This window comes from Pelodiscus sinensis, chromosome 4 (assembly GCF_049634645.1).
Source record: "Pelodiscus sinensis isolate JC-2024 chromosome 4, ASM4963464v1, whole genome shotgun sequence".
Classification (NCBI taxonomy): domain Eukaryota; kingdom Metazoa; phylum Chordata; order Testudines; family Trionychidae; genus Pelodiscus; species Pelodiscus sinensis.
Genome location: NC_134714.1, coordinates 15,764,067 through 15,784,054, shown reverse-complemented (window position 1 = coordinate 15,784,054; position 19,988 = coordinate 15,764,067). Strand labels below are relative to the sequence as shown.

Here is a 19,988-nt window from a genome sequence, read left to right as displayed (position 1 = left end):
CAGACCTCTCTTGGTCTTTGGAATAAGGAAGTACTAGGATTAAAAATCCCTGCCCCTGAACTCCTGAGGAAGCAACTCTATCACCCCTAGTGCAAGGCACAAAAAGGCAGAAAGAAGGAACTGAGGAGGAGTTGGGCTGGCAGGGGTATATATACACGACCCCAGGGAGGTGTCACCACAGTCAATGCAATGGGTATCAGTAGAGAAAGTCTTATGATTGTGCAAACACCCATATTGGCATGCACATAAGCAATCACTCTAAGGAAGATATTCCTGTGTCAGGCTTTTTAACTGATAAAAGTTCCTACAAGTTTGCAAAAAAAAAAATGTAGAAAAGGATGGTTCCCTAAATTAAGAAGGTTATACCCTAAGCACTGGGTAAAGGTGGGTGTCCAGAGTATGCAAGTGCAAATAACAGGTGTGGCCTAGCTGGTAGTGAGGGAAAATATTCCTTTTTATAACTCCTTACACAAGGGGAAGGTGCTAGGAGCCTAGCAATGAGCTGGCTGGGACAAGGTTGGGGATTAATGGGCCACATTAAGGAATGAAGGAGGAGGTGCACTGTACAATTTATTGCCAGCAACTTTCAGATACTTTAGGTGAATAAAGTTTTGGTTTAATTAAAGCAAATTAATTGCCTGCTATCTTCTGGGGTTGTCTAACAAGTGCTGAGTTCCTTCTTAGGTGCTGAGCTCCTACCCACCCCAATATCCTATAAGCCCCATATTTTTCCCCATCTTAAAATTAATGCCACCTGGAAGCCCCGGGATGCTATGGACATGGGTAAATGTACAACTTCAGCAAACTTGTTTGTGTTAGGACTTGATTGGCCAGAAGGTGGTACTGATGCACAACTTGACAAGCTTCTAAGTTAACCATTCATACTTTGCTTAGTCGACATGGTTTTCATTTTTATCATCCCCCGACAGTGAAGAGATCTGACCTCAGCCTTCATCCTGCTTGCCCAATGTGTTCACCACATGAGGTCAAACAAGCATGTTACAGATTTGACCAGCATTATCTTGTCACACCAAGTCTATAAACACATAAAGCTCCTATGATTTCTTCTACATTGCAACCGTGCGACCAGATGACTTCAACATGAGGGAGGGAGAGGAAGAGGTGAGCAAGTGATGTTTTCAGCAAAGGTGGGTCTTTCCAGTTCAAAAGGTACAGCACACACACGGAAAGACATTAAATAAATTTGCACTGAATATGCTCTTTCAGAAAGGACAATATTAATTTTACCAAAGCAGCGTGAACTGAATTGATTGACCCATAAAATTGAAGTGACCCATTTAAGAAACCAACCATTTGAAATACAGACATACTGCATTTTGGAAGCTTACTGCACTCATCTAACATAACTGTGTTTCCAGGTTTGAAAAACCAACTTACCCAATCTTTCTTTCAGACATAAATGTATCTTTAGTTTTTTAATACAAGGTCTTTGGGTGATCAATCCCCAATTACAGTCTTTTAGACAACCCTCTGCTAGGCTCAGGTCCTGAATCTTGAGGCGGCAATAAACCTTGTCAGTCAGAAATTAAACTCCTATTTCCTTCTACAGGGAACCTAAAAGCAATAACATCAGTCACATAACTGCAATTTGATTTTTCAACCAAAAGAGCGCATTTCTGGCTTTTAAGCTGGCAGCGTGAGAAGGGCCTGTTACTGATTGGTGCCCCTGTCAAAGCAGGCACCAGGCCAAACCAATAAAAAGAAACTTGGAAACTGTCAAGGGGTGGACTCATCACCACAGCGCCTCCTGCTGGTAACACTGGGAATTAGCTCTTAGCATGCAGGGTGCATCCCTCTGACTGGAATCTCCCTGTGTCCTCACTCCACGCTCTCCATTCGGACCCGCATCGCTCACAGACCAGTGTCCTCTTCAGGACACTGCCCTGTGGCAGTGCCCGCTACATTTGTCCCTTGTCCCCCTTCTGGGGCTTCATCAGCAGTCCCATGTCCCTGAACTCTGGGGTCCTCCCCTTCCAGGGAATCCCCAAATCCCCTCTCCCCACCTTGCCTCAATGACCCACTGCCAGTCTTCATCTAGCCCCTGCCACAGGGGCAAACTGCAGTCTGAAATGACCTGTCATCACTGGCAAGGGGGTGTAGGCCTGCTGCTTTTGCCTATCCTGGCTGCCCCTCTGAAGTCCTAGTACTCTTAAGCCTTGCTTCAGGCCCTGTAGCCTGGGAACTTGCCTGGCTAGAGCTTCCACAACTTGGGCTGCCTTTCCCCAGCCCTGCTCTAAATCAGAAAGCCTCTAGCTTCCCTGACAACTAGGTCCCTCCTGCTCCCCAGCCAGAGCCAGTGTCTCCCTCCTGGAGCCCTTATTTATAACCCTCCCCCTTCCCTAGCTGCCTCAGCTGTGGGCTTTCCTCTCAGCCCTCTCCCAGGGCTCCGTTTTACCCTTAAAGGACCAATGTGAGGCAGACGCTCCGTCACAGAGACAAATACAGTAAAGCTAGACTATGGTCTGATCTTCTTAACAAGCCAGAATTAAAGCACTGAAATGTAATTATATCATGTATAAGGCTCTGAAGGGTTTTCACTGACCAGATAAACAGGCAATGGTCAAGCTTCTAAGATGGCGAAATCCACTACTAATTGTGAAACGGCTGTCCCCAATGCACGTTGCAAACAAATGAATGGCTTACTGCCGTAAAGGGGATGAGTGAGCCTCCTAGTCTTTAATTTTATGCAGAATGGACTAAAGAGGATTTGGGAACTGAATAAGACCAGGCCTCAAAAGCTGCACCACGGAAATGGGGGTTACTCAGTTTTATGGACTCCTGTTGATTGAATTATTACTTGAACATCAGCTGTAAGGGGGACTTTGAAGGACGATAACAGTGTTGGGGCCAGGCTGTGAGCTAGGCAGGGGAGGGAAGGGATTTCAAGTCCTGCCCTTGACACCTGCGCTGTGTGTAAAGATCACACACACACTGGGTAGTAGTTATATCAACATGTTCAGAATAAAGCTGTGCCAGATGTAGAAGTGGGGCAGATTCTACCCCCTCTCCAAGCACCAGTCCCCAATGCAAAAGGGGAACACCAAACCAGATGGTAAAGTCTCTTATGAGGGAATAACCTTGTCCATCCCTCTGCTGATTACCAGTTTTCCCAGCAATGGTTAGAGTATTAATTTTCCTGGTGTGCCTGTGATAGAAGCCCCCTTGTCCTCACAGGCAAGCTGAGCCTAAATTCAGCAACACACCTTAGCCTGCCCCTCCTCCCCCTACCCATTTTCCTGCAGCCTGTTACAGCAGATCTCCCCCTTCTCCCCGTTCCATCAATTCATTGATAGCTCTATGGCAGCAGCTTGCATTGCATTCACTGTAAACTGAATAGTACAATCAATTCAGCATTTCTTGGGCGATTGATTTGAATAGTAAATTCAATGAAAGTTTAATTTCAGAATGTTTCCCCATCATTTCTCCTGCCTCCAACCTGCTCACATGTCTGTACATTATGTCGATGATGCACAGCTGCCTTAGAGAAGCTGTCAAGCGGAAAGTGGGCACTGACAGCACTCAGGAAAAAGTGTGTGTGGGGGGGCTGATTTATTGTGGCACACAGGGAGATGATGCATCATTCCCTCTCCCTCGTGAGCAGGATTGGAGATGTCTGAAAGGCTGTGGGAGTTTGAACATTTCACTTCCCCCACCCCTCTCGGCATTTCAGTAATAACTCCCCTTACCGCTCTGTCACTGTGTTCGGCAATGACAGACACAAACCTCAGCGGGAGTTTTCTGTGACACCCGTCAGCAGGGAGAGTTCAAAATGTTGACATTTAAATCGTCAGAGTTCAAGGTTAACATTCCTCTTTCGAGATCCACTCTTGCCCTTAGCTAATGTGCATAAATTCCATTGCATGTCCACTGATAGCATTCAGTACTAGAACTGGCTCTACAGAGGGATTTAGGCACCTAACCCAAAATTTAGAGTCTCAAAGCTGTGCTCAGTGGCTGCCCAATCCAGTAGGTGCCCACATTCCCTAGGCACCCAAGTTTCCATCCCTTAGGTGTCTCCGTTTCTGCTGGTGTGCACTCACAAAACTGCTTACCTCCTGCTAGTGCTGAGCAACTGTTCACTTCACTCACACACAAGCTCCCGTGGTAATTTCAACCTCCCTACCTTGACTGCAGAGCTTAGTCCAGTGAATATTTAAAGAGCATGCCGACAAGTGGTGGTGACATCTTGGATCTACAGCACTCCCCTATGCTGCGAGGGACCCAACTTCAAAGTCTTTGCCTGATGTGGAGCAGGGACCTGAACAGAGCGTAGAAACCATTTCAGCTTTTCTCTTTGGCACATAGACCAGAGTGAACTTTCTGTCACCCCATGAGAAGAGGCCTACAGGATGGGCTACTGGAATGTGTTAATTGGGCTGGTTAAGACCAAAGATGCACTCCCTCGTACCTGTCCGCCATCTTGCTGGTAAGGCTTTGTTGTTCTTAGTTTAATTGATGATTTCTGTAATTGGATGCCCTGACATCAGACTGTTTGGCTTAGGGTATAAAGACACTAGGATTGATTGTATTAGCCAGTCTTATTCGGCCCGGCTCTGCTGGGACCACATTTGGCTCACTTTGCTTTACTGATCAATAAAGCTGTCTGTTTAGCCACCTAAACTGAGTGAGGCCTTTGCTTCGACAAGAACTATCACCCTCTCCCAGGAAAGGGCCATAATCACTGTACCATAGGTATTCTGGGGTGGGTTTCTCTCAACCTCTGCGGCTGACAGGGTCAGGGCACTTTCCTCAGGTCCCCGTCCCTGCTCCAATTAAACTTTCCTACACGTGGAACATGCACATTTGAAACTGAGTCTCCCACACTTCCAGGGAATGCTGTAATCATGAGGCTCTTGCATAGAAAGGGGATGCTATTACACCACCTTTGCCTCCATTTTTGTGAGAAAGGAAAGACCTGGGATAGGTACCCAAACTCAGGAGAGTTCACAGCTATGAGTCCCAAGCAGAAATAAGCCTCCTCCCCGCTCCAGAACAAGGCACCTGAGCATGGTACAGTTCCTAACCCCACTCTAAGCCAGTAGAAAATGCTCAAGTTAGGGAGTTTCCTACAAACTATGCTGGATTCTGAGAGTCCCCTCTATAGGCACTGAGCTCTACCCATGCATGGGGAAGCCCAGGGGCCTAATTTGTGGCTAAAGATTTCAGTAGGTGACAAAGTGTGTAAAGTTAGCCCTTTAATGGGTCCTTTGTGGATCTCACCCTTGGTCTGGGCTGCTTGCAGACTTGGGCTGACAGCATGGCATCAGCTTCTGTTGAGAGTTGGCTTTACAACCACATGGGCTAGAAATGTGATGGTGGAGAGGAGAAGCGGCGTGGGGGCAGTTGAATGAAAGTTCATCATCTTCAGTGGGAATGCAGCCAATTGTAATACCCCAGAATAGAGGAAAATGTGCCTGCTATACAAAATTACCTGCCTCCCCTCAATGGCTGTCAGACTTCCTGACATACTCAGACCCATTACACAGCACAGGGCCAGCAGCTGGGACTGCGGGCCCAGAGCCAGCAGCAGAGCCCCCAGCATGCAGGGCAGTAGCTGGGACCCTGGGCACTAGGCTGGAAGCCAATGGGTGCTACAGAACCCCCTCCCCGCACATCTAATTCCTGTCTTTATGCACACATTGACTGAGCACCATGCACTCCCTCTGCATCCAATTAGAGCTCTTCTATGATTTAACTGGCACACACCACAAATTCAACACACACAAGCAGAGTTAGCAAAACTATACCATCTCTGGAAACCGTCTTGTTTACGACAATCTCGAGGCTCGCTGAGATGAAGGAGGGCCACTCCTGCAGCCCACTCGCTAGCCTCGGTTGCCCTTCACGAGTTTAGTCTAAAGCATTTAAATATAAGCCGCAAAGGAGGAAGGGTATTTAAAAAAAGCGGTAAGTAAATGCAATATCATGCTGAAAATCTTGAAGTACCCCTGGGCAACTTGTTGGACAAGATGAGTTGTCTCCCCAAGGCTCATGCAAGAAAGGGGGGCAGGAGAAGAGGACAGAGAAGTAGGCTGGAATGCAGAGTGACAAGAGGCAAAAATACATCCATTCAGAAAAGCGCCAAGCAGAAACCACTTCCATAATTGAAATGGACAGCAGACCAACAGCCTCCTGAATCAGAAGCAATATGGCTGGAGGAGGAATTAACATACCTGTTCACAGTCAAACCTTAAGCATTAGCAGTTAATTAGCTTACTGGTTTCTTTTAACAATCAGTGGGAAAACAAGTCTTTTTAAAAACTTTACACAATATCTCATAGTTTTAGCTATTGCATAGCCAGGTAATCATACGCTTATGGTAAAATGCAATCATTAGCGCATAGCCTGGTTACATATGCACAACTATAACACAAATGTACCTTTCTTTATTCAAGAGGCTACCCATTCTTTCTGTTAGTTAACTACTAATAATCCTTCATGGGTGGAGGGAGAGACTGAGACAGAAATGACATTGATCAAGTTCTATGTTTTGTGATATTGTGTGATAAAGATGCAATGAAAAATTACAAACATTTTCTATTATATACTATACAGAACATATGTGACAGATGTTAAATAAAGGAAGAAGAGTATTGGGGGTTTGTTTGACCAGCCACACAAATTAATCTTAGGCTACTGTTAGAGAGGAAAAAAAAGTCTGAAAAAATATAAGAACAGAGAGCCAAATGCAAGTCTGTGTAAACAGGTGCAATCTGACTAACTTCACTGGAATTGCACCTTCTTACAGCAGAAAGGAACTCAGCCTAACATGTCAAACCCACACAGTCTAGTGAAATTATTAGTCAAAATGAAACCACCCAAATTACATCTAACGCATTCAAAAATTGATGACACTTTAGCCCGCAGTAATCAAACCTTAGCAAAAAGGACACATTTGTTTCGATACTCTCAAAAGTTCTAGCAATATCTACAAAACTTTTCGACTCATTCTACAGATGCCTGACTAGCTAAAAATATTCATATCTGGACAGGTCATCTTTATGTTAGTCTTTCAGTATAAAAAAAAAAAATCACAATTTCCTACATAGCTACCCAGTCAATCACAATGCAAGAAAACAAGAAGTATATTCATTGTTAATTTAAGTGTTTGGTAGTCATGTATCCAATATAATGAAAGGAAAGTCAGCTACTCAGCAAAAGGATGGCTAACATAAACCTTCACCGTACATCAGTAATGAACACTGGCAGGCTTTAGCTTGGAGGGAAAGTGTATTTTTAATCACTAATTTCCTAATAATAAATTTTGTATAAATTTTCTTTTAAATATCTACACTGGCCAGTTTCTCAACTGGTGTACATCAACAAAGTCACCTGAAACTGATCTCAGTGGAGCTAGTTGACTCACACCAGCTATCCCACTATGGAGTAAACTATCTGTCACGGGCACGGAGCATTCTCTTTCCCAGCTACAGACACTAGACCTTCCAGAACTATTCGGAGCTGCAGACTTTGTCCTTCCAGCAGAGATTTATGAAGACATACAGGGCAAATCCATTAGCTCAAACAAATCTCTTCCTATATTTGTATAAGGCTGGAAACGGGTGATGGGGAGGGATCACTTGATGATTACCTGTTGTGTTCAGTCCCTCTGGGGCACCTGGCAATGGCCGCTGTCCGAAGACAGGATACTGGGCTATATGGGCCTTTGGTCTGATCCAGTATGGCCATTCTTATGTTCTTACGTTGCATCTGAGAACACTGCAAGAGTTCCAAAGTTGCATAAAGTCCTTCATAGTTTTCATTTTAAAATTATTATAGAATCAGAGTTGAAAGAACCTCAGGAAGTCATCGAGTCCAACCCCCTGCTAAAAGCAGGACCAATTCCCAGCTAAATCATTCCAGCCAGGGCTTTGTTAAACCAGAATTTAAAAACCTCTACAGATGGAGATTCCATCACCTCTCTAAATAACCCATTCTAGTACTTCACCGCCCTTCTTGTGAAATAGTTTTTCCTAATAGCCATCATAGATCTTCCCCTACTGCAGCTTGAGACCACTGCTCCTTGTTCTGTCATCTATCACCACTGGAACCCCCCTTCAGATACTGAGAGCTACTGTCAAATACCCCCTCACTCTTCTCTGCTGCAGACTAAATAAGCCCAAATCCCTCAGCCTCTCCTTGTAAGTCATGTGCCCCAGCCCCTAATCATTTTCGTTGCCCTCCGCTGGAATCTCTCCAATGTGTCCACATCCTTTCTGTAATGGGAGGCCCAGAACTGGATGCAGTATTCCTGATGTGGACTCACCAATACCAAATAAAGGGGAATAATCACTTCCCTAGATCTGCTGGCAATACTCCTACTAATGCACCCTAATATGCTGTTAGTCTTCTTGGCTACAAGGGCACACTGTTAACCCTATCCAGCTTCTCCTCCACTATAATCCTCAGGTCTTTTTCTGCCCAACTGCTGCTTAGCTAGTCGGTCCCAAGCTTGTAGCAATGCTTGAGATTCTTCTGTCCCCAAGTGCAGGACTCTGCACTTATCCTTGCTGAACCTCATCAGATTACTTCTAGCCCAATCCTCCAATTTGTCTAGGTCATTCTGGACCCTATCCCTACCCTGCAGCAGATCTACATTTCCCTCTAGCTTAGTGTCATCTGCAAATTTGCTGAGGGTGCAATCCATCCCCTTCTCCAGGTCAATAATAAAGGTGTTGAACAAAACTGGCCCCAGAACTGACCCTTGAGGCGCTCTGCTTGATACCAACCACCAACCAGACATTGAGCCATTGATCACTACCTGTTGAGCCCCATGATCTATCCACCTTACAGTCTATTTACCCAAACCATTCTTCTTTAACTTGCTGGCAAGAATACTGTAGGAGACTGTATCAAAAGCTTTGCTAGAGTCAAGGTGTATCATGTCCACTGACTTCCCCATATCCACAGAGACAGTTACTTTGTCATAGAAGGCAATCAGGTTATCTAGTCAATTCCTTCCACTGTAGCATCTATCAGATAGAGGCAGCAAAGTGTGTGTGGGGGGGGGGCGGGGGAGAACAGGGGATACTTCAAAGTGGCAGCTGAGCCCAGGATTGGCTGTGCGGCCCTGATGCTTTAAAATGCCAACACGGTGTTCAAAAGGGCAATGCCGCACAGCTGATACCCGACTCAGCTGTGTGGCACTGTCCCTTTCAAACTCTGCCTCGGCATTTCAAAGCCACGGTGCCGCACAGCTGAGCCCAGGATCAGCTGTGTGGCGCTGCCACGCATGGAGTCCAGAGTCAGCTGGGGACTCACCAGCTGATCCTGGGCTCCAGCGCGGCATTTCCACAGAACCCAGGATCAGTTGGGGAGTCCCCAGCTGACCCCGAGCTCCATGCTGCATTGCTGCTTTGAAATGCACAAGATTCCCTGCTGGAGGACTCTTGTACGTTTCAAAGCTGGTATGCCGCATGCAGCCCGGAGTCACCGAGACTTCCTGCTGGCCTGGGGTTACGTGCGGCGTTGCGCATTCCTCCTAGCCTATTGACTAGTTGATGGAAATTCCATCAACTACTCGACTAGTAAATTAACCATTACTTAACATCTTTAGTCTGATCCAGTCTACAGTTGATCAAACACACTCATAGAAAAGAAAGTTTAAACATTTATTCACACCTCTGGATTTAAGACTTTTTCCAGAATTCTACCCATATGAATACACAGAAACATGCCTTGGTGTGCCACTGAGTGTGTACTAGGTTCCGATTCTCTACCTTCAATGGTTAAAACGTGACTGAGCACTAATTCCTTGGAAAGACTACAACCCTTGTATTTTATAAAAGGATCCATATCCTGCTCTCAGAAAGAAAGAGAGATTCTCAAAATTGCATATGATCAATGCACAACTGCGAAGTGCAGTTGCTATTTCTGCATCAGCTCAGAAATATGCAGAATAATGCAAGTTCTCAGGAGAATATAGTTGTTTATTTGGCTGCTGCACAAATTATAACCCCATGACCCACATTCATTCTTTACAGAGTACAATCAAAAGGCTACTTTTTAAAGAGCTGTTAATGAACAGGGCAAATGACACACACACATACTGTATCATATATAGAAGAACACTCAAAACAAAGCATTGGCTATTTTCTCCCAATGACAAACCTGTTTCAGGATTCAGCTCTGGTAGGCCTTTAAAGGCCTGGTCCACAGTTTTTCTGATTACTTCAATGCGAGCAGGATTGAGCCATTTCCGCTCACAGCTGCAGGACCCAGCAGTTCAGAATACAATGACAAAGAAAGCGTATTCAAATGAAACTGCAGTTTGGAATTCAGTGGCATAATGCAGTTACACACAGCTGGGATGGATTTGTTTGCTGATGTTTGGAAGAACTGTGAAGCAGGGGGCAAAACCCTAAGTTATTGAAAAATGCTGGCTGCATTCAAGGGCACTAGTAAGTAAACAAAAAAAATGCTCAAGTTAAAACAGACCTGTTTATGGACCACTGGAATTGCTATTTTAACCCTCAGGCAATACTGCACCACTAGTGTTCTAGCAGCTCATACTATTTATGCTATATATTAAAAAGTGCACTAAAGCAAAAGTTAGGCATCACCACTGACATTATAAAAACAAAGAAAGTCTCTTCTCCTGACCTTATCTGTAACTTGCTCGCTTAGGCCCAAACCTGCACTACTAACGTAACTAGAAGTTTTACCATTGACTGGTGATCAGGGCAGGCCCTTCTGCAAAGTGTCACCGTTTCCTTGGCAACCTCATGGCCATGAGGCAGATACATTAGAGCTTGGTCCATGTCTTCAATGACATTTGAAATGCTCAAGACATTCTGGGCCAGTGGAATAGCCCAAATTACATGCTGCATTCTGTACCTGCCTTATTTTATACAATAACGACATTGCAGCTTGAGACTGTATTTTTTTAAAACAGTATACGCATCTTGAGATGCGGACTCAATCCTGCAATGTTCTGAGCATGCTTAACTTGCACTGAAGCCAATAGGCCTAATCTTGTTTCCATTGAAACCAATGGCAAAACTCCAACAACTAGGAGTACAAGGTAAGGCCCATCAGAGCTAAGAGTTCTCAGCAACTTCTGGATCATTTCACAGATACTGTATAATAAATAAAATATAAACAATAGGAACAAATTTAAAATATATAGTGACATCAGAGCCCCCAAACTGCGAAAGACAAATAAATGGGAATACAGTCACTAAAACTTGATAGCCACAGCTATCAATAAGCACAATGTTTTAAAGTCCAATCCCTTGAGTCTGTCAACACTGAGTCCTTATTCTTGGATCCATTTTACATATACACAATGGCAAACCCAGCATGCAGAAACAATACTACACACAAACCCCAAATACCTAAGGAGTTAAGACTGTTTCTAGCCTTTCACCTTGCAGCTAAACATCAGTTTAAATTACTGCTGTTGAGTCCTACTATATTTTGGGGGACTTCTTGTCATTACAGAAAACTGTTCTGTTTACTATGATCCAAAGCCATTTCATTAACCAGCTGTTCTATCGATGACTGAATCGCCGCCTTAACGAGTGAAGCAGCAGTTTCTATCAGAAGCAGTTCATGCTGTTCTGAAGTTCCGTGCTCCTGGTCACTAGGACCTCTGGGTGGCAGAGCAGGAGAACAGACTTTAGCCTCTCTCTTTGGGCCACTGCCTGCTACTGAGCCCTCTTTGCAATTAGAAAGTTTACTGAAACTGAAGTTCCCGCTTGTTTTTTTATTTCCCTTTTGCTTATGTTCACATGAAATTGAGGGCAGATTGTAGTCATAGTTCAACTCCTCTTCCTCAGGCTCATCTGCTTCAGTCACTGTAATCACAATGCCCGCTATATTAGTGTCCTCATTTTCTTCTAATTTCAATTGTTCAGTTAAACAGCCCTGCGTGCTGACAGCATCATCTTTAAATGCTGACTCATTAAAACTCATTTTCTTCTCTCTGGATTTACAGTCTTCACTAGCATGTGTGTTTTTTCCAGACTCTTTCAATTCACGTTCTTTGTCATGGAACTTATTGGTTTCTTGTTCGTCTGTGGCTTCAGCTGTGCTATCTGGTAAGTCCTCAGAAACATTAGTACAGAGGGTGGCATTGAGCTCAATTCCTTTGTTCACAACAACTGTCTGCTCAGTTTCATGTATGCTCTTCTGATGTATATTTTCCTGGAGTAGAGCAACCCCCTCTGAATTTGTTATTTCTGATTGAGCCCCATCTGGTCTGGGCTCTACCAAAAGTACATTCTCACCAGTGGAATTAAGTGAGTTCCTATCACTTTTTTCAGAGGCTTGGCTGACAGACTGATCCACGCTTGATTTGATGGTTATTGCCAAATCCTCTGGATCGTTGTTAGCTTTATTCAAAATGCCCGTTATTTCATTTGCTTTAACGCTGCAGTCTGATTCCTCTGTTATTTCAGAATGGCTGGGTTTTTTCTTGCCTCTTGAGAACCGTATGCAGGGAATTTTGAGCCCCGATCCAACCCGATTCTTTGGAAAACCTTGCAAGCCAGCATCCTTAGCATTTATCTCCAGGTGCACTTGAGAATCAAAATGCTTCTCCTTCCTTGAAGATTTAGACCTTCTCCTAGGTGTCACTAGACGTTTTATAGTTGCCCAAGCTCCTCCTGACAACTGAGCTTGATTGGAAGTTTCCCCTTCTCCAGGAACTGCACTGATGGATTGGCTTGTATGTTTCAAGGTTACAGAGTCTTCTTCACAGTCACCTTTCATCACTAATGCCTTCTTACAGGATTTCTTTCTTTTCTTAAAGCAAAACATTGTGAGTTTTTCTGCCTGTTCTTCAGTTGAAGGACACAATTTTGCTGAACTATGAATTTCTGAGGGCCCTCTGTTTTCCATTTGAATTTCTTTAGCTGTATTCTCCATATTTGTGGTCCTGCCTTCTAACTTCTTCATATAATATTTTGCTTTTCTATTAATCCATCAGACAAATGAACTACAGGTAAGCTCAGAGTGAGTTGAAATTTCATTCAAAAACATGAAATTGCTTTTGCAAACAGATGAGGTGTTATGTGAAAAAAAAAAGTGTTCTGACGGACTTGTTACAGTGCATTTATATTTCCCCTGTGATTTATTATTTTCTCTTTCCTTTCTCAAGAGAAAGACTTACTGGAAAGATTTTAAGAACACACTTTCCTGCACTTTATTGAAAGGTTCAGTTTCATCTCTGGGATGGCCAACCTGAAATAATACTCGATATGATGTTATTTCAGCAATGGTTTGACTTTTTTTAAATAGATGATAAATCATATTAAAAAAATGACCATTTTCAGTTTGACAGGCACCAGTCAACAACTTCCACTTTCTAATACTTCATTTTCTTTGAGCAATGGGATTGAAGCAATATTAAAAAAAAAAAAAAAAAAAAAAACAGACACACCAAGTGGCCTTATTTTGCCTCCAGTAATAGGGTCAGCTGTTCTTCTGTTTTTCCTTCTCTGCATTTCACGTTCTTTCAATTCACATTGCAAGATTTGCCACACACGTTGAAAAATATGGCATAGACTTTCATCTCTGTAATTGCTTCATATATATCTGCAACAGAACAAACAAATGATGAAAAAATGCAGTAAATGAAAATACAATTTTTCAAAGAACTGGGTAATTTTTCAAATGTGTGAATTTCATTTCTAAAATGCCAAGCTCCGTAGCCTTACAGACATGTGTGTGCTATTCTATGTTCAACTACACCCTCATAATTAGGCATGTGAAAGTATAACCATGTACAAGGTTAACCAATGAGTCTGGGCTCATTTTTTAACCTGCATAGTTACATGCAGGCTCCCAGTACATGCAGAGAGCTGGCTTAAAAGCAGCTCCCTGTGCACACTTACTCCCCAAGAGTCATCTGTCTCCTCCCCCACGCTACTGCCTCTTTATCGGAGGTAGCAGCGGGGCACCCAGCTTAAACGCTGGCTTCCCGCATGCACCAGCTCCTGTGGAGCTGACTGCCACACCGTATAACTGCTGAAATTTTCAGCAGTTGCATGTTTACTTAAACACATTTTAACATTCCTATTTGCAATCAGTGGGAGCTGTGTTTCAATAGATTAAGGCAAACATATTTTGAATGTTGTGCTAGTTACATAGGAGACCTACCACATGAACCTTGCATGTATATATATGAATTTTTATGGAGATAGAAAAGGAATTTTACATTTCACTTGTAAGGAATTTTTTTTTTCCCCAGGAGAAACAATTACCCCCTCTGACCCATATACACTCACAATTCCCCCAGGGAAAATCTAAGTTGAGATATCAGATGTTTTTATTCTTAATGCACAAGATGATAATATGCAGCTACATAAGATATAAAAAAGAGGGCTTGTGAGTTAAATCAAACTGTACGAAGGAAGCTTTTTTTACAGCATATGCATGTATTCCATGGCAACCCCACTGTCTCAGAACACATGTTCATTATAAAATGTATGTAGTCCTTCAGAACATTCCTGAATATAAAGATACAAATGCACATTATAGCATATTATCTCTCTCTTTCTTAGTGACTACCTAGGTTCCTCTTTTCTTGGATAATGTTAGGAAATTCTTTTTATATTATCCTACTTTAAAAAAAAACACGATTGTATGTATGTACATTTAAAAAAAACTAACGTAAATTATTGCATTTAGAAGTTATCTAACATTATCTGCTTTGGTTTAGAGATGCAATAACAAAAATACAAGGAAAGAAATTCACTGATATTGTATTTTATTATGAATTCAAGTTACTCAAGACCATGTGGGCTATGGAGTCTATCTGCAGTCCAGTGTACGGAATCTGTAACTGACACAAATACTGCCTTTGAAAATAAGACTCAGGCAGCCCTTAATTATCATTAGTTTTCCCCAAGTCGACATCACTGTATTTTGGGCTGGAAAGACAAGAAAATGGATCTGTCTGAAGAAAATAGCCCAGGGAAGATTAGGTGTGTTCTCCAATCTCTCCCGCTCTGATTTTAAAGCAGGATGCCCTGGGATCACTTCACCACATTGCTCACATCATTGTGCAATTCTAAATCAAATGACAGAGTAAGCATTACACCTCTGTGCTTTTACCTTCTGTACACGCCATTATTTCTAGAATGGCAGAAAAAATGGATGCTGATTATTAGCAGTCTTTAGGCTTATGGTGTCTGAAATTGCACAAAATGACAACTACAATATGCTTAGAACCTTGCTGAATTGAAACCATAATCAATAACCCCCTTTCTGAACGAATGTCTCTGTTAATTTTAAAAAAAGAAAATAAAGGAAACTGAAATGTTTAAATTAAAAAAAAAAAAGCCTGAGGATATCCATGCCAACCAACAAGTCAAGTCACACGCACTCACAGCATAAATACCTTTAATGTTGGTTTCTTTATATAGTCTCCGAATTGCTGGAGGTTTCTTAAGCTATCCTATAGTATTTGCAATAGAAATGGAAATATTCCTGGTAGTTTGCAAATACTGTTTCCCAACAAATAGGTTCACCTTGCATAGAACTGATGCTATGGCCAAAATTTTCAAGATGGTGCTTAAAAGTTCAGCTTCTCCATCATTATTCAGACAGTAAACAGGTGGGCTGACTTTGAAAGGTGCTGAACCCTCTCAGCTCCCACTGTGACAAACAGGAGCACGTCTAAAAATCGTATCGTTTATTTAGAATCTAACTATGGATTTGTTTCTTTAACTTCAGACCCCGTGTTTGAAAACCTCGGCCTTTGTCTTTATGATGCTACCCTGCTTGCCAAATCTTAAGCTGAACCTTGCATCAACTTGGGAGCTGTAACCCTGCCTTAGTGATCTCCTGCCCACCAATGCAAGAGGTCCATTAGTAATCATCTTGCAGCCCGCTGCAAGCAGCAAATGACAGAGATGGAAAACTTCTGCCTGGAACAAGATCTGCCAGCTCTCTTGGGAGCGGGAAGAGAGGTTGTCGCAATACAAGTCAGTCACCTGTGTCCTCCATGTGCCAGCCGCTGGCATGAAACATGTCACTGGAGACAAAGAAAGAAAGGTGGAAAACGCCCTGGATGCCGCGGGAACAGGTCCATCATCCAGAGCCGGCGCGGGAAGCGCAGCAGGGCTGGCTTGGCACTTGGCAGCAGAGGCGCCCCGGCTTGCGCGGTTCTCAGTCTGCTCCCTCGGTGCCTCTTGCCTTCCGATGCTGCCGGGACCCGAGCCGGGAAGCGACGGGCCCGGCACACCCACCCCACCCGGCTTGCACCTGCACCCAGCACCACAGACCTGCCGGGGCTGCTGCCCATCAGCCGGGGCAGACCCCTCCCCGCGCCTAGGGCTGCTGCACGCTGCCCCACTGCCCTCCGGCCGGGCCCCCGCTGCACCGGGGCAGGCTGCTCTGCGGCTCCCCGCCGAGCCGGGGGTGCAGCCCCGCTTGGCTCCCCGCAGCCCCCCGGCCAATCCTGCTCCAGCCCTACGTGCGGAGAGCAAGGGGCCGGCTCGGCCCACGCCCGCGCTCACCTGGCGTCCGCTGCCCGCCGCGCCAGCCCGCTCCGCTCGGAGCCCAAGAGGAGCTGGAGCTGGAGCTGCTGCTGCTGGGCGGGGTCCCGAGCCAGCCCCGGCGGGAGGGGACACGCCCCGCTCCAGTCACGCCCCCTCCCGCGCGTGCTGCAGGCTGGGGGCGCAGAGCGGCCACGCGCCCTGGTCAGAGCCCGCCGCGCGCTGGGGGTGGGGGCGCTGCAGAAGCTGCCCGGAGCCGCGCTCTGCTGAGCCCCGCCGTGCCAGCTGCTCCCCGCGCTCAGCCAGAGCCGCTGCCCTCCCGCGACGGGTCCCACCTGCCCCGGGGAGCATCCCTGGGCTGCCACGCGCCCCGCGCCCCCCGGGCAGGCCAAGGTGGAGTGAGCAGCGGCTAGTTTTGTCCCTGGGGACGGAGCAGGAGGGAAGGGCTGCTTTTAGCACCCCAGCCCATGTCAGTGCCAAGCAGGGGGTCTGGGAGAGACACTCCCCTCCCTGACCGGCAGCCCTGGCTCCTCCACGAAGCTGGGCAATAGGACAAAGGCTATTTCAGAACTGTGTGTCAGGACCCTGGCTCCCAGTGTGGGCAAGGAATGAGCCAGGACAATCTGCAGCATCCCCTCCTTGATGCCGTCTCATTCTCCAGCCCAGGGCTGGACGGCCTATATTAGTAAGTGGGCTGCATCATGGTCCTATTTCATCGCTGTGGGCCACAAAATTGTCATAGTTAAGATGGTCTCCTGGGATAGTAAGCAAAGCTACCCTGCGCTTGCATATCTAGAATTTGCAGTGTGCGCAGACTGAATGGGAGCAGTGCTTTGGATGCAGAGAGAATGGGTGTCTTTCACAGTCAATGCTGTGCAAACAGCCTGCACTTCATTTCACATACCTTTGCTTTATGTGCACATCACTTTAGTAATACCCATAGGAAAACTATGTGGACAGAAACCAGCAGAATCTGGCAAGCATGCACGGGGGCACTAGTGAACAACCACACCCTGAACTGTGAGGGACCGCTGGTTTCCCACCACTGCTCTAGTATCTAAGCTTCAAACTTATGTATATCTCCTGCTGGTAGGGTTGCTGAGATGGCCCTGCAAATAGGAATCAAGTGCAACTGATGCACTACATGAAACCACATTCCGAGAGCTGTGAATTCCCCATTAGCCTCAACAGGGGATTAACTGCTGCCCACTGATAACTCATCAGAGCATGTATTTTAAATTAAGAAATGAGAGGGAGGAGCATATTTCAAACAGCTGCACAGTCTGTACAGTTGCCTAATGCGGGTAAGGCTTAGATTTTTTTTTTAAAAAAACCCTCTTTTTAGCCTCCTATTAGCTCTTTTTATTATGGAGTAATATTAGTGGGCCCAGGACAGAATCCAGCCCAGTCCTTAGCTGAAATGCTCACTAGTAAGATGATGGAGACGTAAAGCAAGCACAGAGTGCTCATAATGGATGCATTTTTCTTGGAATTCCATTTGCCATTTTCATGCAGTAGGTTTAGTAATATACATTTAGCATAGTAGCATCCCACTGATCCTGATTTCAAAAACGGTTACTGCTTGTTAGGGCACAAATGTGAGTCTACAAACTCCTTGGTCTAATACCCTTCATAATTATCTGGGGTGGGATCTGGGTTCAAATTATAACACATTTCCACTTCCTTGTAGCTCAGTGATGCCTGTTAGTGCTAAGGTTTATTGAGTAGGCAGCAAGAATAAGGATTAGAGAGAACATGAGGCAACAAAGGCATAGGATCACTAATTCAGGTATATCACTTCCAGTTTAAATACCCTGTATTTGGAATACTGTTCCTCATCCAGCTTCAGAGCATGACAACAATGCAAAGGGAATAATTTGCCGGAGGATCAGAGATTGCTGTGGATGGGCATGGTTTCAAAACCAATGGTTCAGAGCAAGCTTTCTTGCTTGCATGAGGGTCTTGGTGACACAAGGTGTGGGGTATAGAGATGTAAAATACCAATTTAAACATGTTTAACCATTTAAGAATGCCCTCCTACCCATTATGCCCAGGCTGAAGCACCCCCTCCCCTCCAGCTCCCACTAGTTAACCAGAACTGGTAAGTATCACATGTTAAGGGTGATGCTTACCGGTTACCCACTAGGGATGTGAAAGGTTAAGCTTATTTCTGTTCTGAGAAAGGCTTTGACGACATGGAAACCCTACCTCAGTCCATGCTGCTGGCCAACATTTTGCAAAATTAAGTGACATTAGATCATGTTACAGAAGGATCTGTCCACATATCATAACATTTAGGATAGCTAAGGGCATGAGAACATGTAGTGCTTCAAATCCACAAATTCAGTGGAGAATGAATGCTATGACCTGTCACTAGATGAAGGATACTCTCACTAACATTGGCTACCTCTCATAAAAAAATTACTTTCAACCAGTCCTTGTCCAAGAGGGACATAGCAAGCTTCTGGTTTTTAAATAAAGGCTGTACAAAAGAACTGGAAGGGCATTTGTGGGGGCTGGGAGATGAAAGGAACAAGATACAATTGGTAGAATGGAAGATAACCAGACATGAGAAGAAAGTAGTATTATGTGTAGAAGCTGACATGACAGAGCCTATGATTCTGTTTATTCTGGTTCCAGAAGTGGCCTGTACAGGATATGCCTTAGCAGGCCCACACCTCTTTGTTTACCTTAGCCACAGAGCCTCACATTGGCTTTAGTTTGCCATTTCCTGCAGCTCCTTGTGTCTGCAAACGGTGAATTGGAGCCAATGGGAGGTGAGAGGCTCTGTGACTAAGGTAAACAAAGTGGCGTGGGCCAAAGCAAGCCCACAGCTCACTTCAAGAAGTACTGCCTTAGATGAAGAAGCACCTAAGGTGGCTAGCCAGAGGCACTGTTATATATGGGGAGACAATCCTTCTTGACCTCATGCAAGTGGTCTGCTTATGCCCTGAAGATTGATTGGCAATAGCTGTTCTAACTGAATGATATTATATAAAGGAAAATTTAAATGCAACTCGGGGCTCTTATGACAACTTAAGTTATTCTAACTTCACTCTTGTGACAGCCATGTAATTGTTACATAATTATTCTCCTCACTAGCTTGCTATATATAGTGTGTGTGTATCACAGATAAGCCTGTGTACTGGTGCATACACCTACATCAACTCTTCTCCCAGTCAGAGCAATTCTTTAACATATGTTAGGTCAAGATCAAACACAAGCATATGGGCCTTGCAGTTTTATGTAGAAACAATTATCCAAAATTTTTTTTTGCTGTTTGCATGGGCAAGTTATTCTAGTCAATTGATAAATCAAAAGAATTGATTGTCTCACTTCACCACAGTCGTCAGTGAGTACATCTAAATCCACTGAATAATTCAGGTAATTATTATCCTACAGGTGACATGCCGTCCCAGAAAAGGAAGCTGGATTAAACCTACACACAGTGGAGCACTGCAGACTCAACAGTATTACTGTACTGCAATATTCACTTTTACTTGTCAATACTGGGATCACTGC

The 19,988-nt window shown here is 44.6% G+C and overlaps 1 protein-coding gene across 2 annotated transcripts; it reads right to left on the bottom strand.

Annotated features, from left to right (window-relative positions):
• Window positions 1–9,723: 9,723 nt before the first annotated feature.
• AKAP5 (A-kinase anchoring protein 5) lies at window positions 9,724–19,954 on the bottom strand. 2 transcript variants are annotated; one of them, XM_075926401.1, is made up of 2 exons: window positions 16,488–19,954; window positions 9,724–13,560 (listed from the first exon to the last, which is right to left on the bottom strand). In XM_075926401.1, the coding sequence occupies exon 2, from the start codon at window positions 12,919–12,921 to the stop codon at window positions 11,458–11,460; it is 1,464 nt and encodes a 487-aa protein (XP_075782516.1). In that variant the 5' UTR covers window positions 12,922–13,560; window positions 16,488–19,954; the 3' UTR covers window positions 9,724–11,457. The 2 variants fall into 2 exon arrangements, with proteins under 2 accessions (XP_075782516.1, XP_075782517.1); XM_075926402.1 differs by lacking the exon at window positions 16,488–19,954 and adding an exon at window positions 15,963–16,481.
• Between the last annotated feature and the right edge of the window lie 34 nt (window positions 19,955–19,988).

What these genes read in the sequence shown, in the direction of transcription:
- AKAP5 (XM_075926401.1), bottom strand. Translation starts at nt 12,921, where the DNA reads ATGAAGAAGTTAGAAGGCAGGACCACAAATATGGAGAATACAGCTAAA.